This window comes from Phoca vitulina, unplaced genomic scaffold, assembly GCF_004348235.1.
Source record: "Phoca vitulina isolate PV1807 unplaced genomic scaffold, GSC_HSeal_1.0 scaffold2, whole genome shotgun sequence".
In the NCBI taxonomy this organism is placed as follows: domain Eukaryota; kingdom Metazoa; phylum Chordata; class Mammalia; order Carnivora; family Phocidae; genus Phoca; species Phoca vitulina.
In genome coordinates, this window is record NW_022589705.1 from 19,600,919 (window position 1) to 19,628,098 (window position 27,180).

The following is a 27,180-nucleotide window of genomic DNA, read 5'->3' on the forward strand; positions in this document are numbered from 1 at the left end:
TTCAAAGAAATCAATAGAAAATTCAGCTAATTATCACAGATATTTTACATTTATTTCAATGTTTCATTGCCATTACTATCAGGAACCCCTTCCTTTCTCTAACCCAAATGACACGTACTACAATTTAGTCTCATTTAAGGTCTGTTTCCATAAATATGAAGTACTGTGCTTCACATAGGTAGAATAGTTTAAGAGTTTGCTTCAGAAGACGAATAGTAAAATTACACAAATTTAATCATTTTGTCAAGGCATACACTTCATTATTTTAGCTCACATTGAAGAAAACCTTCCAATACAAAACAGACCAGAACTGCAATATAAATGCTACTGATTATGCCCTGGGAATCTACAAAATAATATAATCAAATGAGAACCTACAAAACAGTTCTTTCTGGTTACTATTATTAATTTTTCCACACCTATAATGATATATGACTTAAATTACATAATTTTCATCTTGACATAATAAAGAGAAAAACATCTAATTAAGGGAAAATATACTATTTTTAATTATACAAATCAGATCTCTTTGAAAAGCCACACAAGGAGGATATCAATAATGAAGCAAAACAATGAAATGTAGCCAAGGAGATTGATGGAGACAAGGAGGAGACTCCTTCACAGTGAAACCTCAGAGGCTTTTGGGAAGCCAGAAGGGTCTGTTTAAAGAAGACCCCAATAAAAGCAAGTAACGGCAGCAACCTGAAATATCTACAAAATATTTAATGGCTCTGAAAGAAAAACCTAAATGTGATAAGCACAAAAGGGGCAGATCTCATGCTGAAAGGCTAAGAGAGTTTTTCTTACCAAGACAGAAGCAAAATTAAAAAAAAAAAAAAAAATTCCCTCCAAACCAAGAGTACATGAAAACATGGCTCCGATTAGAAATGGCAGAAGAAATGGACTATATCTGAATGTAAGCAGACTCCTGCCCCCACGGCCACGCTAAAACACCAGAACCCTGAGGGTACCAGTTTGTGCCAAGGTACTGTGCGCAGAGGATAACACAGGATGAAAAACATTAGCTCTGCAGATAGCATTGCTAAATCCCAAATATCTGGAAACCTTAACTTGAATTGAGGAGGTTAAATGCAAAACTTTGATATAAGAGGAAGAAAAGCCTTTGCAACCAGTGAAAGAAACACATTTTAACTTAACGGATTTCTTTTTAGAAGCACCCAGAAAACGGAACAAACATCAAGATCCACTCAAGTACTTTGTACATAATGATAAATGAATTGCTAAATCAAATGTACCTAGAAGGGGGTAAGCAACTCTTTCATGAAAAGAAATTTCTAAAGCACTAAAAATTTTTAAAGTAAACTTTTAAAAGCTTGGAAAAACTAATCATATCCTCTATGTAAATCTTGACTGAGGATGTTTCAGATCTACGTGTAATCTTACACGTCCTTGTTGCTATTGAGTATTCTGCCTTTTATTAACATATTCTGCTACTCATCAGTTCACTCACATAGTGAACAAATCTTTATGGAGTATCTTTATATGCAAAGCATTCTGCTCAGACAGGAGGACAGTGGTGAAACAAGAGAAATAGAAACCACCTTTGTAAAGCTTATAATCAGGTTGGGGACTAAGGCGAAAGTGTAACAAGGCATTCTTACCATTACCATTTCACTGTAAAGCACATACTCATGTACAGCAGGAAGCAGGGCCTCTGAGAGTCCAGACATCCGTTTCTCAGTGGCCTTACAGCATTGGTCAAGGCATCTGGCAACCCCTTTTAGACTATCAACCAGATCTTCTTCTGACGCTGACCACAAAACATGAATCGGGCCGTATTCTTTCATTTCATCAGAATATTCTAAAAACAAAAATTAAGTCCTTCAATTTATAGAAGCTTTAAAAGCCCCTATACTAAAGACAGTAAGAAAGTTATTTTTTTCATTGTGCATATATTCTTCCAAATGCACATAAAAAGATGGATATTCTCTTTCATCAAATTGAGCGGTCATTCCAATCCACTGTCCAAGAGTGATCAGCAACAGCCACCTTTTTCACTCTCAAAAGTATCCTGGCTTAGAATATAAATTATACGATCACCGTCATCTATCATGGACATCTGCCTACCAAATAAAACTATACCTCAGTGTCTCAGAGGCAACATTACCTAAACAAACTTGTCTTCTTTCTTCCCTTCTCCTGAATACATATCCTACTTAACAGTAATTGTTTCCAGTGATCTAAGCAAAAAATCCAGGTATCATCCTATACACATACCTGCACAGAGCTACTCAATCACCAATTCCAATATTTCTTAATATCCATCCATCCACCCACCAATCCATCAATCCATCCATCCATCCATCTATCTATCTATTCTTGCTTCCACTGTCATCAGCTCATCAGCATCTATAACTACACTACCGCAAGGGACTTCTAACTATTCTCCCTCTTTTAATTTTTGTCACAGTATACAAACATTGAAGCTTCTTAACTGAATTAGAAAGTCCTTTATGATCAGTCCCTACATTGCCTCTCCAGGTCCAACCCTTGAGATTCTCTCCCAAAGATATTTTAATTCAGGCCAAAATAATTACTCATTCATGAATATCTCATGATTTCTCCTCATTTAAACATTACATATATCCCTTTGCCTTGCCCTTTGCCATTCCTACCATCTGACAAGCTACTTCTAATCCTTTAAATCCTAGCACAAATAAATTCCTTCTGATTCTGTTCCAAAAGATTTGTAGATGCTTTCTCCTCAATGAGCTGATCATAATTTTATATTTCTATTAATGCCTATCATAATTTTATGCTTGTATTATTCCTTTCTATTATAATTGCTTGCATAAATCATATGCTCCTAGGCCATATGCTCCTTAAAATAGGGGCTGAGTCTCATTATTTTCTTTTATCTCAAAGCCTGCTACATACTATGTTCAATAAATATTCTCATATTAGTGAGAGAACGAATGAACAACAAAAGATTATTCAGTGCTTGATAAGCCATTAATTCAAAAATTTGGATTTCATTTTAAAATCTGAATATTTTTACATTTTTTCTTTTGTACTATCATCTTTGATAAATAATAGCTTTTTATGGTAGAGAATGTATAAGCAGTGAGCAATTTTTTGTCTAATATCCATTAAATACAATGAAATTCTCTATATTTTATCATCTTACTACTCATTAGGGTTAGTTGAAATATGTCATATTACTCTAAACTATTAAAATATCAAAAGTTCATATGATCAAGCAAGCTGAAAAATATTTTTAAAAATTTAAAAATAACGGAAATATTAGTTGTCACTGAATAAAGGTATTAGGTTTCATGACCACTAGAGCCTTTCCAATTGCACCCTCCTGATCTAGGCCTATCCTTTGTTTTAAGTAATGGCCATATTAAACTAATATTTCTAGCAAAGAAAAATGTTTTCCTTTATCTCTTTTTCTCAATTTTTGTATACATCAGTGTGTATCATTAAACCCTGCAATATTTATGTTTATATAGAGAGCTTTCCTAAAATTCTACACTGTGCTTACACAGCACTCAGATCACATTTATATGCAAACACTTAATGAGTTGCACTGTAATGTCTATTAATATATCTGTTTCTCCAACTAGACTCTGAGCTCAAGGACAGGTACCATTTTATTCCTCCTTTAGCCTCCAGTACAGAGAAGCATCACAGCATGTGGTCAATACAAATATGGCAAATAAACTGGGGAACACAAAAGAAAACAAGATCAAAGAAAAAAACTTGAATAAAAAAACTTTTAAGATTTTATTTATTTATTTGAGAGAGAGAGAGAGCACGAGCAGAGGAGGGGCAAAGAGAGAGGGAGAAGCAGACTCCCTGCTGGGCAGGGAGCCTGACCAGGCTCTATCCCAGGACCCTGAGCCAAAGGCAGACACTTAACCAACTGAGCCACCCAGGTGCCCCAAAATTTGAATAAGAAATTTTTAAAAAGAGAAACCACTAGTTATGATCACCAAATTTTCATGATTTGAATATGAATGAAATGTCCTATATAGCTTAGGCTCCCAAGGCTACAAATGAAAACATTCCAACATTTTTAATAGAATCTGACAAGTGGGCTTCACATTGGAAAGACTAAGAAATCCCTCAAGTTTGGGCCAGTGGCAATCACTCCCTGAAAATTAGAACTCAAATTTATAATCTACCATAAAATCCAGCTTTCCTTCTGAGCATTTCACCAACTTTAGAGTATACCAAAAATTTTAAAACTATTCCCTTGCACCAGTAAATGTGAAGCAGCACATTGATATTCTACAAAACTCCTACATCTCAAGAGTTTCCAGCAGCTTCTCTGAATCGCTATCCCACTTAACTATGCATCAAGAATATACTTAACAGAACTGGAATCACAGAACCCACTCAAAACAATTAGCCTCTTGAGATTAAAAAAAAAAAAAAAAAAGACAAATGGTAAATAACAAGGGCAGACCAATAAGTCTTAAAAGAAATTATTAAACTATATTCAGTTACCACAATGACATCATCAAGTATCAGTGCATTGGAAAAAAAAGGTAAAGGGAAACGTACATTCAGCTATAACAATTTTTTCTATATTTCTTTTGATAACCAATTGATTCTTGATAAAGCAAATTTTCCTACCACCAAATGATATGTTAATTCATTTATTTTTTCAATCATTGAACAGGTTTTAGTTGAGCACCTACTATGTGTTAAGTACTATCTAGATACTAGAAATAAAATAAATCTTTTCCCTTTTTGGTTCTGATGGAATTTACTGTTTAATGGGGGAACCCAGAAAATAACAACAACAACAAAAAATAAGCCATCAATATAGAGACTCTCAAACCAATTTATATCAGGAAGTAATATAAATTGACTTAGCCACCTATTTTTAATGTAGTTAAATGCAATCAGAAAATTAGCAAAAAGTCATCATGGAATTGGAAAAAAAATCATCATGGAATAAAGTCTAACTTATAAACTGAAAAAAATAAGAAAATTGAAAAAGGAAATGGTGACAGAAAATAGAAAGAGGGACCTAATTTCCAATATATAAATTTCTCTGCCATGCTGGGACAGGCCCAATAGAGAGTACTTGTTCCAAAAATACCACTAGGAAATGTGGACACCTGATTTTCTTAAACATCACCTTTTTGATTTTAAGCTATGATCCATGTTGTACATTTGAGACCAACTTCATACAACTACATTCAAAATCTGAAGCTCAGGGCTTACTTTGCCACTATTACTTTAAAAATGGGAACAAGAATAGCTAGTGATTGATTAACGCAAATGGGGACTGGCCATGACTACCTTCAAAATCGTATAGAAATCAAAGATGTTCTCAGTAGGTCTGGGCATAAGCCACACTTGAAGGTGAAATTCTAACTTAATGTTATGTGATTCCTCATGTAAGGAGCTTAGACGTCACTCCTCAATCCTAACAAGTAAAATGCTGAAGAGACTGAAAAATGAACAACTTTTCTTGACTCTGGAAGATAGGAGAGGACACAGGACAAACCATTGCCCTCCAGGTTGGAAAGACAGGTGAATACAAGGAATTGTGGGTTCCTGGGCATACACTAAAGAGCGGAACCACCTCCAGCCACCCACTGCTGGGGTAGGGAGACTGCAACTGTGACTGAGGGACTGCTTGGGGCCCAGGGTGGACAACTTTAAGAGCTAAAACCTTCAGGAGGACCCAGTCATGGGGAGCCCCCACAATATTGTGGGATTTACCCGGAGGAGTTCAACGAGGTTCCCACAGTAAATACTGAATAAAAACCACTCCTGCTTCTTGCAGGGGAAAATGAACCATTTTGAAATAGCCAGAGCATCTGTTCTTCTCAACAAAGGCCTGCCCTGAGGGGACACTAGTTAACCAGAGAAAGGAAGATACTCAACTCCAGCCCACTCTGGCCATTCTGTCCCAACGAAGCAGGGAGGGGAAAACTGAGAAATTCTTGTGAAGTTCACAGTCCAGAAGCACAGGCTCTCACTAAAAGACTGAGACCTGATTGCAAAACTATAGAACCTTTCAGGTATAACAATTTCTTCTATATTTAGAACTATAGAACTCTTCTATATTTAAAACTATAGAAGCTTTCTCCTCCCCCACGCCTTACTTAGAGCATTACTAAAGGCCTGTTTACAGCAGTTCCTTCTACCCAGCATCACGTCTGGCTATTAAGAAAAAAAAAACACAAGGCATAATAAAAGGCCAAAAAAAAAGATAATTTAAAGAGACAAGCATCAGAATCGGACAGGGCAGGGACCTTGAAAAGATCAGACCAGGAATTTAAAGCAACGCTCTAATGGAGAAAGTAAACGGCATGCAAGAACAGATGCGGGCTGTAAGCAGAGAGACGGAAGTCTTAAGAGAGAACCAGGAAGAAATGCTAACTTCACGTGGCTTTACTACACCAGCAAATGTGAAGATCTGTCAGAAACTGAACAACTTTGTGATCACATTCCAGTGATTCTACATACCCCTTTCTTCCTTGTAAATTCTCTGAGATATTTTATCTATCAAATTTATTTTCTGGCTAAATATTTCAATAAAGTTATTCATTTCCATGAACTCCTCCGGGCGGCTTTTCACTCCTCTCATTGATAACGCGACAGCTCTGACTGTCTGCCCCATCCTGCTGAGCAATCCAGGCCCTTGCTTCTTGTGAGAAGACAGTTCCTAGAAACAGACAGACAGACAGACAAATGAAATATTTGTGCTGAAGCAAATATTCCAATATTCCCAACAAAAGGAAATCTGATCGGAAGGAGAGAGAATAAAAATGTTTCATATACTTTTTTTTCATGTAGTTTGAAGCAGCTGAGTTTTAATGGGGCACAGTTCTTCCTCTAAGTCTGCCTTCTTGATAATATTCCTTTTCAAAGTACTCGTGTGAAACATGTATACCTGCTTCCTCTCAGCATGGATCTTTAAAAGAACGAGGTTTAACAAAGGGGATCGTGCTTAAGATGTTGGAAAAGATAAGAGGATAATATGAAATGCAATCTATATTTTATAACAGGAATCTAATGGGAAAATGATTGAGAGAAGATTTCTTAGGGTCTAAACTACTCCCTGAAAAAAAAAAAAAGGAAAATTTCATTAATTCTTCAGTTATAATAATAGCTAACATGTATTGAGAGCTTAGTATGTTCCAGGCACTATACTCACATTTTTTTCATCTATAACTCACAATAACACTACGAGGTAGGTTCTATTATTATCCTCATTTTACAGAAGAAAATACAAGCACAGGAAGGTTAGGGAGCTTGCTCTAAGTCCAAGAGCAATTAAGTGCTGAACAAGGATCAGTCTGACTCCAGAGGCTTCACTGCTCAGCACTAACTAGCTTTTTCTTTGTACTGTTTCTACAATAGTTTGTAAATAGATACTCCCTGACCACAGAGAGCTCTTCAGTCAACCGAAGTTGGGTAAACTGTGACACTACCTCTACTTGCTGGCTGGCTGTAGAGAAAGATTTTTAAGAATGTATGTAGCAGGCTGTTTCATAGTTAATCTGGGAGGGAGGGCTACAGACTTGCAAAAAGAAGAAATGCAAGAAAAGGATACACCACACAAAAGTAACCCTTTAGAAGTATAGCATATTGAAAAAGAACACCAAGAAGAAGACCAAGGGATCCTGGTGATGGTTATACCACTTGTAAACATAGGTTTGGGATCAAATAAAAGTTGATCAAATAAAAGGTTACCCACCACGAAAAAAAAATCTATAAATAATACTGTTGACTACCAAGTCCACAGATAAAAATATTATTATGTATTATTTACCCAAATATTAAATAACATATTTATCCAGATTTTCTTTCCTGAAGGTCTTACATAGAAGAATACATAGAAAGTAAACTTGTTTGCTTCCAAGTCAGTATGATTTTATGAGCATATAACCACAGATGCCACCCCTTGACCAGGTAACACATCTCTCCAGGAGTGCTAGAGCATCTCTTGATATAGTTAACATTATCAGAGACAGCACAAGTCACAACTGGCAAGCTATTATTGTGAATCTTGACTACAGAGAATGTTTCTAGCAGCTTCTAAGGTTCTGGAGTCAGGCCACAAATTCATTTCACAGAAGTCTCAAAGGGCTTCCAAAAAGTAGTACTATCTGCCAAGACTGAGACGAAACACTTTCAAGCCTCTGTCACTTTGGCAACAACTGAGAGATATAAAACTCAATATTGGTCAGCAATCATTTCATATTGACCATCTTCCCTATCCATTCTTTTTCTTGGTGAGTTATATTTTCATAGGTGACAAGAAAAAAGAAGAGGAACACATAAAGTTTCTGGATTAGAAATAGATACGCCCCCTTCCCTTCATTAGGTAATTGAAAGAAAAATAAGAAAACTGTATTCTCTATCTGGCTATCCATCCAACCATCTATCCATTTAATAAAGACTTTTATCCTAACTTGAAAAGTCCTAACCCGTTATAAAAGAAATATATTTGTATATGTTCAGTATTAGCTATATATGCAAGGAATACCCTGACATTATAAAAAAATCAGCTACCAAGAGAAATATAACATGTGTATGTGAGGAAGATAAAAGATGTCTGTGATGTTTACATGTAGATTTGACACAGGGTTAAATCTGAAGGATATCTCTCGAAGGTCTGATAATCCATCTTAATTCAAGGACGCTGCTGCCTGATTTAAAGATAGACAAGAGGAAGCGTACAACCTACTATACATAAAGACACTAAAGGATTATATGAGTATAAATCAAAATTCTTTACCCAAGCTTGTGCAGTAAGAAACACTTTGAAGTCTTCATTAAATGTTAAAGTTGGATGATCAGCAATTCGGTTCAGGAATTTCTGCAGTGCCTTCCTGCGTGTCTCGATGAAGTCATCATTAAAGCGTTCCACCATTCCTTTCACGATAAACTTCTCAGGCAATGGCTGAGGCAAAAAAATTTTAAAACGTATCTGAGCATTATGTGGCATGGGATTACAAGAAATTCTGTACTCTTCCTTTCTGGAAGACTATTCAAACATGTGATGATTTCTTATAAAAATAATTTTTCAAGATTCACAATGCCAGAACCAAAACCTGCAAAATCTTAACATATTTAGAATAGTTTAGAAAAACAAATCTGTACATAGATTGAATGTTTAAGAGCAAATGTTTCTAAGATCAATGAGTTACACTAAATTTAAAGGTCTGACATTAGGTTTTCAGCATTCTAATGATTCACAAGACAAAATGGTAGCCACCCTATGGAAAAAAAAAAAGTAGACTTACTGGAATAATCAGAGTGGGGTGTGCTTCTTCAAGTTTTCCTTTCAACCAAAGGAAATCTTGATAACGTCTCCTAACTTCAAATTCACTGGAGTCAAATTCCCCACGAGATGTCTGAAGAAAGAAGGAGAAAATAACAGCACACGCAATATGAGACGGAAGACATTTGCCTAATGTTATTTTAGACGTTCTGAAATAAATGGGTCTCTAAGAAAAATTAACAAATTCTAGTTATTCAGTGTTTGTCAGCCTGTACTTTTTTTGCAGTCATCAATTCATGTAGCAGATGAAACAAAGCAAACTTTTCAGTATTTCCAGAAAGAAAGCAAACATCATGCTCAAATTTAAAATCCAAACTGAAAAATCTGTCTTAGAGCAGCCATCTGCCTTCCACAAGATTTTAACTACGATTATATTTGGCGTGACTTTCTTGCTAACAAGAAAGTGTGTTCTGAATTTAGGTTTCAAATATATTTTTCTCAAGATGATTAGAATTCAGAATTTGAGGAAAGTTCTATTTTTGTAATTTGGAAAATAACCTGAACATAACTGAGAAAAAATGTTTTCCTGGAATTTGCTCAAATGAATTGCTTTGGTAAAATTTGCTTTTAGTATATGAAAATTCTAACATTTTACAGAGTGATTTTACCACTGTTTAAAAAATGTTATTAATGAAGATTTGATGTGAAAAGAAAATCTTCCTGTCATTTCTTAAGGGATTTTGAGTTATATGCCTAAACTCCTAAAAATTAAGCAAATAAATTAAAATATCTGTTCTCAACAAACCAAAAATCTATGCCAACACATATGACAAGAAGAACATGGGTACAATATCAACCTCACTTCCACTGCATGGATCCCAAACCAAATAAAAAAAGATTATCTAATACACACTCACACCAATATTGCATTAACTAAAATTTTTGCATATTAAAAATTATACACATTAATATTAAGGTTGAAATTTTCCTGGAGGAATAATGATGGAATAACACACTGCATGCATATTTCGCACTCACCAGAAATATCAATCACCCACATAGATGAATGCAATCGTAAAATTAAGTAGTTCAAGTCATAGATGCAATCTTAATTGTCATGAAATAAGGTTCACAAAAGTTATACTTTCCAAGGTTTATTCTTTTAAAATGAATGTTTAGAATATCATACAATATATTTTATCAAAACATTTCCTTTTTAGTGGGAAAAGTGGAGGCAAATGAGATGCAGAAGTCTAAGGAACTAAATGTTCACAAAACACTATGAAATCTTAACTATGGGTACAAGTTATGGAAATGGTAAAAATAGGAAAACTAAATCTAGTAGAAACACAGTTTAACAACATATATACGAGTTGGTATATGTACATATATATGCAAATACACACATATGCATACATATATACACATAAAACATGGTTTATAGTCACTCATTAAAAAATACTTATTGAACACCTTCTTGTACGTGGCACATATGTATAGGTTCACTACCAATTTCCAAAAATATAAATTGGCATAACCAACACTAAAATACTAAAAAATTGGGCAGTTAAGAGCTTTATATGTCCTCAAGAATTTTCAACACTTTAAGTAAACATAGAACAATCTGATATAAATTCTGGCAAGAGGAAGATGTAAAATCAAGTCAAATAATTGGTTGATTCTGTCCCCACACTCAGTCATTGACTTAGAAGAGTTTTCTAACATACTGCAATAGCAGAGGAAGAAAACAGAAGATAAGTACAAGTCTCAAAGACAGTGTGTTCTCTTGTGCTACTTTAAGAATTTATTCTATTCCCAAGGAGTTATAAGACTAAGATATGGCAAGGAAAACAAGTATTATCAGCTGGGCTCAGATCATGGTTAATTTCCCAACAGCAGGGACAGAATCGTTGTCTCATCTAAAGTGGCCAATTTTGGTCATTAGAAGATAGATAGAAACTTGCAAACTATAGGAATAACACAGTTTGATGACAGATCTCCAACTTAGAAAGAACATGTGTTCCAAAAAGTTAATTTGAAGTACAAATAATGCTTCTAATATAGGATACAGTTTTCTATGGAAGCTATATGGTAAATGGTGTTTAATTTCTCACGCTTGACTTTAAAAGCTTGGGTACTTGAAGTTTAGGATGAATAGACTCATGTGATCTATACCCCAAAATGCACTCATTCAACAAACACTGACCTTTGGTCAAGGGCAGTTACTCTAGGCTCAGAGGATTTAGAAAACTGTTTTTGAGGGAAAATGAATCTGAGAATCAGGAATATATTTTAACCCCTACTCCATACTGGTAGACATTTAGGAGTCTGTCTTCATGATGAGGATGTGAGAGAGAAGACCCTTGTTAAACCTCCTCACTCTTGTTTCTATATGTAGTAAAGGAAGGCACATCTCTTGATCTCCAAAAGAGAAAATACTTTAGAGCAGTCACTTCAGATAGTCTAACCTGGAAAGTAAAGGGTAATTTTCCACAAGGAGAAGAGATGCCAGGAACATGGGCTTCCTGACACTCATCATTATTTACAGCCAGGTCATTCTTAAGTATTGCTAAGTAGATATCGTCAGTGTACATACGTGCGCATGTATATGTGCATTTACCCTTATAATCTTAATGTCATAAATATAAATTTTCATAAAACTAAAACTTTCTCAAGGAAGCCACCTCTGAACCTCCAAACTAGATGGGGTGCCTGTACTCATAAAATCATAGCATCTGTAATTTTTAAATAATTAAATAATTAAGCATGTAATTGTTTAATATCCATCACCCCCCTAGATTGAAAGCTCCATGAAGGCAGAGGGTTATGTCTGTCTTGATTGCTGGTGTTGTCTCAAAATACAAGCACAGTACCCAGGACATAACTGTCACTCAACAAAACTTCATTGAATATATGAGAAAGTGAATAAATGATAATAAGTGAATAACAAAGAAAAGACTATTTGATAACATAATATCCATCTACTAAATATTTATATATTTGTATCTGCAAGGCATATTTTAGCATATATAGGTTTAGTCTAAATACTAGGATATAGTAAAAATAATCAGAAGTAGAACAAAGGGATTTATTGTATAATAGGTTATTTCATAAAAATGAAATGAAAGATAGTTGGCCATAACCATGTAGAGATGCACAGAAAACACATACAGTGTGAACATAAATGGTCTGGATTTAAATCCCAGCTCAGGTAATCATTATGTTGTGTGACCTTTGGCAACTGAGTTTCAGGATCCTCATGCACAAAATGGGGATAACTCATAACATTTAGGTCCTAGGATCATTGTTTTTTTTTTTTTCTAAAGATTTTATTTATTCATTTGAGACACAGGGATACAGAGAGAGAGAGAGAGAGAGAGAGAGCATGAGCAGGGAGAGAGGCAGAGGGAGAGGGAGAAGCAGGCTCCCCGCTGAGCAGGGAGCCCGATGCGGGGCTCGATCCCAGGACGCTGGGATCATGACCTGAGCCGAAGGCAGACGCTTAACCATCTGAGCCACCCAGGCGCCCCCATTGTTAAGCTTTAAATAAGTTAATATGTATAAAGTGGTTAGAACATTGCCTGGCACAAAATAATCACACAATAAATGTTAGTTAAACACACTGTAATATTATCACTACTAATACTACAATGAGAACAGTACATTTAAAGTACGATGTAAATTTGAATAACTCATCAGAATTATATGTCAGTGATTAGAGTAAAATTCACATGGTGGCTTATAAAAAAGTGTCTTTCTAAGAGAAACTAATAATGATGGGAAAATTAGTCAGTCACACAAATTCTTTGCTAGGAAGGAAGATAACAACGGGTGCTTATAATTAAAATAGTAATACCAGGAGAAATCTGGTTCTATTCTTAGCAGTATGTCTGTATAAACACATTAAATATTCACAAAGACCCTACAAGGTTAGTACTGTTATCTTATTTATAACTGAAGAAACTAAGCATAGAGAGGTTAATTAAATTGCCCAAGACACATAGCAAGAAAGGGGAGTCATCAAGATTCAATTCCATGCTGTCTTGCTCTACAGCATCCTGATATAAGTATGATACCATAAATTTCTTCACTCATCCATTCACCGAAAAGTTAAATTGCTTACTTACTATATCCTAAGGATTGTGTTTGGAAATATGGATAACTGAAGATACAATTACCTTCCTTAAGAAGCTCACAGACTTGTTAGGAATAAATACAAATAAACACATACAGATAGGCGAGTACTGAACATGTATTATGTGACAGGCATTCTGCTAAGTGTTTTGCATTGATTACCAATCCTAAATCAATTCTTACAGCAACTCTACAGAACCAGATTCGATTATCATTTCTGTTTTATAGATTTAAAAAAAAAAAAAACCCTGAGGCTTAGAAGGATTAAATACAGACCTTTAATTTCTTTGCTATATTGACTCCAGTGTTTTACATTCTTTAAGAATCCAATTAGGACAACATGAGAAAACAGAAGAAAGAAAGAGGACTTGAGCCTGCAGGTGCCGGGGGGAGGGGGGAGCAGGCATCATTTTGAGTTGCTGAAAAATAAACAGTAGTTTATTCTTCCTCTAGAAGAGGAAGGACATAGCAAATAAGGAGAAGTAAATGCCAAGTAATGAGAGTAAGAAATACCCTAGAGGGGCGCCTGGGTGGCTCAGTCGGTTAAGCGTCCACCTTTGGCTCAGGTCATGGTCTCAGGGTCCTGGGATTGGGCCCCACATAGGCTCTCTGCTCATTGGAGAGCCTGCTTCTGCCTCTGCCCCTCCCCTCCACTCCTGCTCTCTCTCTCTCTGGCTCTCTCTCTCTCAAATAAATAAATAAAATCTTATAAAAAAAAAAAAAAGAAATATCCTAGAGTATTCAGATAACAAAAATAGTTCTAGTTGAGTGGAGAGCAGGAGTATTAAAAATGGGGAGGTAGGAGATGAGTCTTATATGGTAAGCTGGCATCAGACTGAGAAATTCTTTGTATGTCATTCAAAGGAATTTGTACTTTGTTCTATAGGAAATGAGGAACCAAGGAAGGATTTTAAGAATCTGAGTGAAGAGATCAATATATTTTTATGAAATATAACTAGCAGCAAGGTGGAATTTGCACTGGAAGAAGTGATTACAGGAAGATGGTCCAAACCCTTTTCAGCTACAAAAAAGATGTACTACAAAAGAGATTAGGGTGGGGCTTCATAAAGAAAATATTATAGGGGCGCCTGGGTGGCTCAGATGGTTAAGCATCTGCTTTCGGCTCAGGTCATGATCCCAGGGTCCTGGGATCAAGCCCCGCGCAGGCTCCCTGCTCAGTGGGGAGACTGCTTCTCCCTCTTCCTCTGCCCCTTCTCCCCACTCGGGCTCTCTCTCTCTCAAATAAAATCTTTAAAAAAAAAAAAAAAAGAAAAGAAAATGTTACAACTTATGAATATAATTCTTAAAGGCTGCTAGTACATAAGGATTTAAAAAAAAAACCCAGTTATACTATTTGGTTGTTTTATTCTGTCAGAAGTAAACTGTCTTTTTTACAGAGTCTTCTCCTAGGATTAAGAAGATTTGGTTCTAGATTTACTCTGCCTTTGAATTATTGGAGAACTAACAGTATCTTATAAAGCAGCCACTTGCTCTTATTTGGAAAACAAATGAAATTATATTTTGTAATCTTCAGAAGATATGCTACAACATTATATATATTATACATATATGTATATATTTGTGTATATATATATCAAGTTTTTAAATAGTTTTCTTTATTAGAAAACTGAAGCTCTTCTTTTCCTAAGATATTTCTTCATAATTTTTGAAACTAGAAACTAAATGTTCCTCTTTCAAGACGCGTTAGTGCTAAAAGATGAGTGACTGTTGTAATCTGAATTTCACTGATTTCATACAGAACAAGGGAAGGATAGATCAGATGCAATGTCTTACCCAAAATGGTTGAAAAACAATAAGTCAATTCAGCTAAGATTATCTACTGTTGAAAGTCATAGTGAACAAAAAGCACTTCCAAAAGTTCAGAGAGCAACTGTATTCAAGAAAGTATTTATTAAAAATTTACCTTAGTAATAATCCTGTAAGTAATGAAAGTTTCAATTGTAGTAACATGGCTTTCAGGTTCATCAACTGTAATGAAGAGATCTTTCAAATCTGGCTCATCTTCAAACTTGACTTGATTTATCATTGACAGAGGGGATGTTGGCATCATAGGGCTGAAGGAATTCATGTCCATCAGTGAGGCATCCTAAGGAATTAAACACATTCAAAAATTAGCATCTATAGAAGAAATAGTTTAAAATCCTCTTTTTTTCTTAGAAACCATGAATACTAATGAAATATGTCAAGAACAAAAAGGATGATTGGACTCATGGTTAAATATGGTATGTTGAACATGTATTTTTATCTCTGTTTCCTCTTAAAATCCCACTTTAAAAATGACAGCAAAGAAACAAATTAAAACAAAACAAGACAAAAAGGCATAAAAAGGCATAAACCCTCAAGGTAATAAAAGAGAGAGAGAGAAGGAGACTAAGCAAACAAAAGTAACAACTTTTTGGAAACTGGAAATCTGATCGTTGAGGGGTAAGTGAAATAGCAGCACAGAGAAAGCTGAACAATAAACCTAGATGATGGTAAACTTAGAAGGCACGTTTATAAGACAGAATCCCAGAGTGACTTGAGAATTACAGGCAGCAGAAACCCGTGGACACAGAGTCCTGGTAGAGCTAAAACCAGAGGACTGGTTGAAGAACTAATAAAACCAAAAAAAAAAAAAAGAGAGAGACAGAGAGAGAGTTAGTACCTCAGATTCCCTCACCTACCCCATGCCATCAGGTGACATTTCTTTCCCAGTTTTGCAGAAAACTGGAAGTTTACTTTCTGGAGTGTCTCTGAACTCAAGGTTGCCAGGCAGAATGGAGGAAGAAAGAGCAAGGGAAAGTCCTATAGACTAGATAGGAAGATAGCCAGCCCTCTCCTCATCTGGCCGCAAGGATGCTGGCAGCAATGTGCAAAATTCCACACAGTGGTCAGAGGGTTCCTCTCACCTCACCATTCTGAGAAAAAACTAACAGTTGCAGTCCCTGATGAATTAACCAGGTCTCTGCATAATCACCCTGCAGTGAAGCCCCTACCATACATGCTGAATATCTACTCCACTTTTTATTACCTGATGTAGAGACTACAAAATATCTAAATATGCAGAAAGCCTCTGATGTGAAAGACTCACAAACAAACAGAAGACAGGAAGCAGTTAGAGAACAGAACGCTTACAAAAAACAGATGAAGTCATCAGAGATAAGAATGATATCTAATTCATGAATAAAAACAGGAGTTATATTCTTAAAAAATTCAGAGAACAGCAGCAAGACAATAAAAAAGGAGGCTCATGAAAATTGAAATATGATAATAAGATAACAACTCAACAGGAAGTTTGAAAGCTAGAAGTCAAGAACTAAGCTGAATTAAAAGAACAAGAGATGGAAAACGAGAAGGAGGTGTTTTTAAAAATTGAACGATCCAGGCAGGCAGTGCCTTAATAAAACTAACTCCATAAAATGAAGAAGGAAAATGTGCTTTGAACTGAAGGGTTTCCAGGTTGATAGGGCCTCTCACACCTCCTCAAAATGAATGAGGCAGTGGTGGGGTGGGATGTGCTCCTGCAACCATCCATTACCATGACATTTCATAGTAGAGGTTAGCTTCCAGAGAGAATATAAACAGGTAAAGTACAATAGGAATCTCAGGAATCAGAATGGCTCCATATTTCTCAATGGTTACACAGGAAACTAAATGACAATAAAATATCTTCCAAATTTTGAGAGAATATCTTCTACCTAGAACTCTATATAGCCAGGCAAATTGTCATTCAAGTATACACGTAGATTAAAGCTGTTTCAGATAGAAAAGATTCCAAAAACTGACTTCCCTTGAACCCATTCTTTGAAAGCTTCTTTAACTTGCCAAAATAAGGGCATAGAGCAAGAAGAAATAGGGTCTAGGGGACAGCTGGGTGGCTCAGTCAGTTGAGCATCCGACTCTTGGTTTTGGCTCAGGTCATGATCTCAGGGTTGTAGGACCAAGCCCAGCATAGGGCTCTGTGCTCAGCAGGGAATGTGTTTGAGATTCTCTCTCTCCCTCTCCCTCCGCTCCTCCCCTGCCCTTCAAAATAAATAAATAAATCTTAAAAAAAAAAGAAGAAGTAACAGAATCTAAAAACAGCAGATTCAACAGAAAAGAGAACCAGAAGCAATTCTTCAAATGATTGTGAAGGAATGTTCCAGGTTGACAGCTTTGCAGCAGAACTAGGGAACAACCTATATAGACCTGGTCAGGAAGACAGAGTCACCAGGGAGGCAAGGAGATGAAGAGGGAGAAAGAATAAAGGAAGAGAGGGAAGAAGGAAGGAGGGACAGAAGGAAAGACACAGGGGAGTAAGCAAAGGAAGGAGGAAAAGAAAAAAAAGAGAGGAAAGGAAGGAAGGAAGGGAGAGAGGGAGGGAGGGAAGGAAGAAGGAAAAGAAAGAAAGAAAGAAAGAAAGAAAGAAAGAAAGAAAGAAAGAAAGAAAGAAAGAAAGAAAGAAAGAAAGAAAGAAAGAAAGAAGAAAGAAAGAAAAAGAAAGAAAAAGAAAGAAAGAAAGAGAAAGAAAGAAAGAAAAAAGAAAAGAAGAGAAGAGAAGAGAAGGAGGAAGAGGGAGAGAGGCAGGTGACAGAATATGTGATATGTTTAAACATAATGAGAGGAAGCATGCCATGTTAGGTTTTTTTTCACTTTTTAAAAAATTTATTATGTTAATCACCATACATTACACCATTAGTTTTTGATGTAGTGTTTCATGAGTCATTCTTCACGTATAACACCCAGTGCACCATACAGAATGTGCCCTCTTTAATACCCATCACCAGGCTAACCCATTCCCCCCACCCCCCTCCCCTCTAGAACCCTCAGTTTGTTTCTCAGTCCATAGTCTGTCATGGTTCGTCTCCCGCACTGATTTACCCCCTTCATTCTTGCCCTCCTGCTATCTTCTTTTTTTTATTTTTTTATTTTTTAAAATTTTTTATTGTTATGTTAATCACCATGCATTACATCATTAGTTTTTGATGTAGTGTTCCATGATTCATTGTTTGTGTATAACACCCAGTGCTCCATGCAGTACATGCCCTCTTTAATACCCATCACCAGGCTGACCCATCCCCCCCCCCCCCTCCCCTCTAGAACCCTGTTTGTTTCTCAGAGTCCATCGTCTCTCATGGTTCGTCTCCCCCTCTGATTTACCCCCTTCATTCTTCCCCTCCTGCTATCTTCTTCTTCTTCTTTTTTTTTCTTAACATATACTGCATTATTTGTTTCAGAGGTACAGACCTGTGATTCAACAATCTTACACAATTCACAGCACTCACAATAGTACATACCCTCCCCAATGTCCATCACCCAGTCACCCCATCCCTCCCACCCCCCACCACTCCAGCAACCCTCAGTTTGTTTCCTGAGATTAAGAATTCCTCATATCAGTGAGGTCATATGATACATGTCTTTCTCTGATTGACTTATTTCGCTCAGCATAATACCCTCCAGGTCCATCCACGTCATTGCAAATGGCAAGATCTCATTCCTTTTGATGACTGCAATGTCCACAATAGCCAAACTGTGGAAAGAGCCAAGATGTCCATCGACAGATGAATGGATAAAGAAGATGTGGTATATATATACAATGGAATATTATGCAGCCATGCTAGATTTTGTAGAGGAATCGAGATGGGTGCAGGGAAAGCAAGAGTGAGGGATAAAGAAGTAGAGGAAAAGAATGAATGAAGGAATAAATGAATGATAAACTCTCAAGAAAGCAAAAGATGTACAAGAATGAAAATGTAATCCTAATTCACTATATGGCTTGACTGTGAATAAAAATAAATTGTTCTTAATCCTGAATTTAACTAAAAATGGTGTTATAATTATACTGATCAGAAGAAAAATACAGGTACTGTATATGTTTGAGGGGAAGAGACATTGCCTGTAAAATAGCTTCAAAAATGCAATTCCTATGATGGAAAAAAGGAAGATGAGCAACTGTTTCAGACTGAAGAAGACCAAAGAGACATAATAGTTAAATACAACATGTGATCTTGAATTGGATTCCATACCAAAGGAGGAGAACCTTTGTTTTTTCTCTCTAAACTATGTTATTGGGACAACTAGAGAAATCTAAAAGGGTCTGTGGATTAGAATGTAGTATTGTGTCAATATTAGTTTCCTGATTTGGATATGTATACTGTAATTTGGTAGGAGAGTGTCCCTGTTTTCATAAAATACATGCAGACCTATTCAGGATTAATAAAACATCATGTCTCCAATTTACTCAACTAACACAGAGAGAGAGAGAGAAAGGAAAAATTGTGAAATCGCAGTCATTGGGAAATCTAGGTTCTTTGTGGTATTCTTGCAACTTTTCTCCCAGTTTGAAATTACTTCAAAATAAAAAGTATATTTATAGTTTTTAAAAGTCAAATAATTCTACAAAGTTTAAAATAAAACAAAACAAATTAAAATTTAAAAGCAGCTTCCTCTGCTCCAGAATTGCTGTTCTCAGTTCACGCTCCTCAGAAACAAATGCAGAACTCTATTAGCTGTTTTTGTTCCTTGTTACATTCCTTATTTCAAAATAACATATGTATTGCTTCTTTTTTTTTTTTTTCAATTTTGACATTATCAGTAGGTTTCCTACTAAGGAGAAAAAAGAGTATTTATTTACTTAGTCAATTAATTATACAAGTATAGACTCACAGATTCCTATGTTATTCAACAGGTTATAATTGTTAAGTGTTCAAGACCTGACGCGTGGGACCCCCTAGCGGCACCTGTGTGTTTTTGATTTGTCTTCATTATTCCTTGAGCACTTTACACAACATAACTTGGCAGAATAAGATGTTTCAGGTTTATCATATTTTCCCTGACCCCACTACAGAATCAGACATGTCTCCAAGGAGCTCTGGTTCCTTTTAGAGGAAACTGGAATTTGGAAACCAAGATGTGAATGATAGGAAATATAAGTATAATACACACACACATACACATGCACATACACATCTGGATCCAGATATATACAGATAGATATTAAATACCATGAGTTCACACTGATACCTCCAATTACAATTTGACACCATTTGACTGTTCCGGCCTTACCTCTTCCCATATTTGTAACTCTTTTCTCCAGCAGAGAGAAGCCTGGCTCCCAGTATCCTGAAGATATTTATTAATATGCTCAATCCCCTTACATGTAACCAATCTCCCAACCAGGCCAACTGTCTCCTCAGCCCTGACCCCATGAGCCAAGGCAGTCTTATTCTCATTCACAACCACACAGGTTCCCTCCTCAGCCCCAATCCCACTGGCTACTTCCTTGGACATACTGTCTCCTCAGGCATTTTCAATAGTTTGTTTCTAAAGAAAGGGCTGCATGTTATTTTTTTAATAAAAATTTTTAAATGAAACAAAAGGATAATATGCAGTAAATTCTACAAGTAATGTTTTATTCATATGCAAAGATAAAACTAACAGTACCAATGTAACATTTGAATTATTTCTTCAGTAGTAATAATGACTTGTTTCCACCTCTCTGCTTTCTCTTTTAGATACCACTTTTTTTCCTCCAAAATTAAGAATACAGATGTCAGAATCAAAATTTTGTCTGTTGTTATGAACAGATTAAATTTAACCAACACACTTAAAGATGAATTCGGCAACAAAGTCCATCATAACTTAGCAACAGAGTTTAGCCAGTCCTAAATGAAAAAAAAAAAAAATCATTACAAAGGAGGCCCAAAACTGGGTTCCAGTCCTTTCTCTGCCACTAACTAAGCAGGTAACTTTGAACAATTAATTCAGCCTTTCAAGGTTAAACTGAGGATCCGGAGTTGAAAATCTGCAAAATCTTTCCCACCTCAAAGACTAAGACAGGACAACTTCTAAATGTATTAATATAGAAAAATGTAGCAAAACCCTGATATTTTAAGAAAAGGAATGCTTTTGTAGTACTAGGAATGAAAAAAAAGATTGAAATCATAATACTGACTTATTTTTCCCCTCAAAACAAATCAACTTAAATCCTTGTGAAGCATCAGTAATACCCAGAGCACTATTCTCAAGGTTCATCCCACACAAAAAGTTAGTTATGTGAACTATAATATAGCATTTGGTAACCCCTCAATGCAATAATGCAAGAGATATTATGGTAGGACACACCAGTTGAAGAGATAAGAACAACAATCGCTGTTTAAATTAAGAAGATTCAGGCTATTGTGATTACAAAATGATTTGTGAAAGGAAAAACATTTAGGCATGATTTAGACCAAGGAATAGAAGACAGGTAACAGCTGTTATTAATGAGACACAAAAACAGAGACAATAAATGTCTTGCAATGAAAGTTTAGCAAAATAAATTATGGCATATCCCTATTGATAGGTTACAATAAAGTCTATCCATGTGATATTCTAGAAGTAATATTAAAAGTAATATTCTAGAAGTAGCTTAGAATACAGTATGTTAGAAACAGGGTCATAGTATGTTATTAAAAGAAAATAACAGGATATAAAATTTGTGTACAATTAGATTCTTATGTGTGTATGTGTGTTTATGTGTATGTAAGACAGGGTAGGAGAGAAAAAGTGTGAGAGAGAGACAGGGGACACAAACTTATAAGCTATACCAAAAAAGTTAACAGAAGTTATTCCAGGTGTTGGGATTGCTGTTGAGTTTAATATTTTTCTATGAGTTTCTGCATTTCCACATATTCTAAAATAAACATATATTGAGGAAAATATTAAAATTGTTAGTGTCAACACTGTGTATAATATGTTCCAAGGCAGTAAGAACTACTGTAATAAGTTAAAACAATTGTCTAGGGCCATTTGGGCAAAGGACCTTGGATTACATTTGATTTTTTTTCTTAACTCATCAAAGTTGCATAATTAAATAGGAAATTTTAAAATGTTTGGAATCACATGGAAATTGGATTATCGAGATAAATTATGGAATGCTAACACAATGGAACACTAAGGAGCCACTAAAAACGTAATTTAGAGGTTCCAAGTGAATATGCAGTCAGCATATACAAAAATATCTCTCCGTATAGTATATATTGTATATAGTATAGCCACTTCACTACGTAAGTATCTGTTTTTGCAATCCAAAGATTTTCACTCTTATGGAAAAAGATGAAAAGCAAAAACAGTGTTCAGCAACTGCTCTGCAGCAAGCCCTTAGAGAGGCAGAGTGCACCCCAAGCAGTAAGAGGGGCGATACCAAGCTCCTTCCCCAGGAACTACACTCAGCATCCTGGCATCAAACTCCACAGCTTGAACTGTGTCTGTGAACATCTGTGCTTTATCCCCATTTATTTTGTGCATCCATTAGCAAAATGTGTCCTAAGGTGTCAGAAAAGCCTAAGAGAGGCTGTGTTTTGGGTCTGGGAATATTCAAAAAAATGTTCCAAATAGATTAATGGTAACTGCTCCTTCACTTTATGCCATTTCAGCTTACGAAAGGTTTCACTGGAATGCTCTACTTTCAGATCGGGGCGGCGGGGCGGGGGCGGGGGGGGGGTTCCTGTAGTAGCTTTTTAAGCTGACAAATTTTAATTTGATAGGCAAACGTACTTTAAATTTCCCTGACACTGCACACAACCATGTGCTTTGGTATTCTTTGTAGTCACCCTCTTAACTCACCACAACCCACTCCTTATACCTACTACATAATTTAGCATTCTATTTCTTCTGCTTAAAATGCATCCTTTTGTAGAGCGGGAAAGATCTGCATGAATTTACAAAGGCTCACAATTCCAATGAGCATAGTGTGGTGTCAAAAATATGCTTCAATATCAAGCAAAGGAAGAAAATTACAAGCTGAAATTTAGCAACATCCAAGAATTCAGTAGAAGGATTTAAATTACTATGAATCACTCAAAAACATTCTTAAAACCTCAATAAAACTGACTATCCAAAGAGTTATATTCACTTCAAAAAAAGGGAAAGAAAATATAATGACAATGCTTAAAAGATTTACATTTGGACATGAATAAGAGAAGAAAATAAGTGTTTGAGAAGATCCAAAGAAGCAATTAACAAAAAAGCCCTCCATTTAACCTTCTGTGGTGGATGCTTTTCAGGAGAAATGGATCATTAAAATTTGTTCTTTCCAAACAAAGGTCTCACCTCCACAATAACATGTGCTTCTTCCTCCTGTTAGTTATCTCTCTCTCTTTTCTCTCTCCCCACCCCCACCCCTGAACTTTATTTATACATTCATTCATTCTTAGCATTTGGATAGATGTCCATTATCCTCTGATCTTTTAGACAATGAAAGTACACCATTTCATTTTCTTTCTTCAAGAGATTAAAGCAGAAGGGAAATGATCTGTGTGGTAAATCTCGACTTCTTAAATAACACTGAATACCTTTCTTACACCTAGGATAGTGAAGACACACAGGCACACACACACCAAAAATCCTGGGATGGTTTCAAGCCCAGATGTGAACATGTATAATAGCGAAGCCAAATTATTGCAAGAAGTCACTGTCTTCTACCCTTATTCCAAACCAACACATCCATCAAGAGAGAAACAACTTAAATGACTTTACTGAAATTAATGGACATTAGAATTGTGTTAGCATGATACGAAATTTATTGATACAATCACTTACAAATTAAGTGTAAGTTTTCCTTGTTGTTACCTTTGGTTTATTTTAAGCATATGTTATGGGTTAAATTATGTCCTTCCAAAATTCATATGATGAAGAGACCTAATACCTCAGAATGTGACTTTATTTAGAGACAGGGTCTTTACAGAGGTTATTAAGTCAAAATGTGGCCATTGGTTTGGGTCCTTACACAATATGACAGGTGTCTTTCTAAAAAGAACAAATTTGGACACAGAGACATGTATAGAGGGAAGACAATGTTAAGAAACATAAGGAGAAACAAACTGAGGGTTCTAGAGGGGAGGCGGGTAGGGGGATGGGTTAGCCTAGTGATGGGTATTAAAGAGGGCACGTATTGAATGGAGCACTGGGTGTTATACGCAAACAATGAATCATGGAACACTACATCAAAAACTAATGATGTAATGTATGGTGATTAATGTAACATAATAAAATAAAATTTAAAAAAAAAAAAAGAAGAAAGATAAGGAGAAGAGAGCCATCTACAAGCCAAGCCAGGTTGAGAGGCCTGGAACAGATTCCCTCCTCACTGCTCTCAGAAGGAACCAACCCCACTGACACCTTCACTTCAGGACTTCTAGCTTCCAGAACTGTGAAAAAGGTAAATAAATGTCTCTTGTTTCAGACATTTCAGACACAGACACTTAGTCTATGGTACTTCGTTACGGCAGCCCTGGCAAACTGACAGCATTTCTACACGTAGAGTTGTACACAATAAAAATTTAAGGAAGGAAGCAAGGGTGGACACGTAGGAAGGAATTATGATTACTGCATTTCATCCCTGCTCCATGCCTTCATTTTCTTACAGGTTAACAGTCAACTCCAGTAATTTCTGAGAAATGTTTTTGCCTCCCTCCTTTAATGCTCTTAGATGGTTCCAAGGTTCTACTACTGAAATAAGTAAAATACATCGCTGAAATTTAAAACAAACAACAGCCTGTCAATATTTGAGTACTCAGGAGATAAACACCCAAAGAAACAGGTTAAAAGGTGAGAGATGACCTTTCTAAGAGGTGTCCTTCCTGAGTATCTCCCACTAAAAGGCTACTTGGAAACATCTCATAAATATAACATGAATTACTCTTATAATACTAAATCGTATCTACCATCTGTGCACAAACAGCTATTTTCTTTTTACAAGTAGAGGGAAAAAAAAATCAATGTGAGAAGTGTGATAAATCAGAATAGTGGCATGAAAAGGCCATGCAAATAAAATTTGCTGATGCGCAAGAAACTCGCACACCAAGAGACATCTGGTAAAAAAGCAACTTAAAGTGGAAGGAGTTTGAGAAACTGTGTTATGAGGGACACTCATCCTGATGGGCCTAAATTTAGACTTACCAGCTGTGTTTTGGTTTACAGCTCCTTCCAATCTGCCTGCTTATAATAATAATAAAAAATCAGAAAGGCCTTCTGTGGAACACTGCTGAAAATGTGATTGGGGGAAAAGCCAGCCTGTGTCATGTTCTATAAAGGGGCATACAACACTCTAATCTTGTTTGACATAATTTCCAGGGCTATGTAGGATATATCCCCTTGTATGCACATATGATAATTTATTTATCCATTTTTCTGCTTCTAGTATTTCTATTTTCTAACACTGTTGCCTTGAATGTACTTGGACTTCCTCAGGTTTTGTGCACTCTAAAGCTATATACTAACCATAGTAATTTTTCACATCATTCTATTTGACAGAACATTCCCCTCTGTCTACCTCCCCCAAAATGTAGTATATTAAAAGAAAAAGTCTCTGTAGTCAGGCAGAGAGGTCATATCTCACCTTGGATCACAGAGGATTAAGGAGAGGATAAAAAAGAGAGGAATAAATGTGATGTACACATCATCTGCTTGAAGGCTCTGTATGAATTATTTTAGGTAAACCTTACCACAACCCTGTTGAGTATGTTCTATTTCTACACCCCCACCACTTTTTTTTTAACCAGATAGCAATACTTATCATTTTTGACTTTACACTAGTGAGAAAGTGACACACATTCAGTAGAAACCATACTTTGATTTTGAATTTTGATCTTTTCTTGGGCTAGCGATATATACACAGCACAATACTCTTCCATAAAGCTGGACAGCAGTGTTCCAGTTAGCCATGTGATCATGAGGGTGACAGCCAATACACTTACCACCATGCTGTACACATGCAATCAATCTGTTTTTCACTTTCAGGACAGTATTCAACAAATTCAGTATCTCAGGTGAATGAGATATTCACCACTTTATTATAAAATAGGCTTTTGTTAGATGATTTTGCCCAACTGTAGGCTAATGTAAATATTCTGAGCATGTTTAAGGTAGGCTAGGCTAGTTATGATGTTTGGTAGGTTAGGTGTACTAAATGCATTTCAACTCACAATATTTTCAATTTACGATGGGTATGCCAGGATGTAACCCCATCATAAGTGAAGGAAGATGTGTATATTTTTTTGTATGCATGAAAATACTCTATAATGAAAAATCATTTAAAAACTTATAAAAGGGGTCACCTGGGTGGCTCAGTCTGTTAAGCATCTGCCTTCAGCTTGGGTCATGATCCCAGGGTGCTGGGATTGAGCCCTGTGTCTGGCTCCCTGCTCAGGGGGGAGTCTGCTTCTCCCTCTCCTTTTGCCCCTCCCCCTCACTTGTGCTTGCTCCTTTGCCCTCTCTCAAATAAATAAATAAAATCTTAAAAAAAAGTTATAAAAGGTGTATTCAAATAGGATAAAGATACATTCTTGATTACTGAAAACTGTCCAGTAATTTTCTTTTAAAGTTTTCTCATAAAACTTAGAAATAAAAATAAAGTCCTGTTGACAATTCGTAGGTAGGCAAAGGTAAGTAACTTCCAGATTTTTAGCATTTGTATTCTTTTAAGGGCTTCTTTTTTTATACTCAGACACACACACACGCACACGCACACACACACACACACACATTAATGTTCTTATTCACCTCAGTAAAGATCACTGCATATGTAAGCTAGGACAATTAAATAACAAGTAAAATGTTAAGGCTGAAAGACAGGCAAGGCTCCCACACGAAGTGTGTCCTCTAAACCACTGGTACAGTTCTATGTAGGCCTCACCAATATGTCATGTTACTACATGCCAGAGATATTTAAAACCGTTAATGTTAAACCTACAAATGACAAAGGTCTATTCAACTTGCCTCAAAATAAGTTTGGGGTACTGGATACACATATTAAATACAGCATCAGCCAACTACCTATTATAGATTCAGTGATGACTAAGTAGAAA

At 36.0% G+C, this 27,180-nt stretch overlaps 1 protein-coding gene across 3 annotated transcripts in view; it reads right to left on the reverse strand.

Moving 5' to 3' along the window:
• Positions 1 to 27,180, reverse strand: part of SNX7 (sorting nexin 7) — a 675,036-nt gene that overhangs the window by 83,792 nt on the left and 564,064 nt on the right. For all 3 annotated transcript variants that reach the window (XM_032422982.1, XM_032422992.1, XM_032422971.1), the window contains 5 exons: positions 15,279 to 15,461; positions 9,243 to 9,353; positions 8,735 to 8,899; positions 6,457 to 6,655; positions 1,623 to 1,822 (listed from right to left, as the gene is read on the reverse strand). In XM_032422982.1, coding sequence (XP_032278873.1) covers positions 1,623 to 1,822; positions 6,457 to 6,655; positions 8,735 to 8,899; positions 9,243 to 9,353; positions 15,279 to 15,461 — 858 coding nt within the window. The remainder of the gene's footprint in view (positions 1 to 1,622; positions 1,823 to 6,456; positions 6,656 to 8,734; positions 8,900 to 9,242; positions 9,354 to 15,278; positions 15,462 to 27,180) is intronic.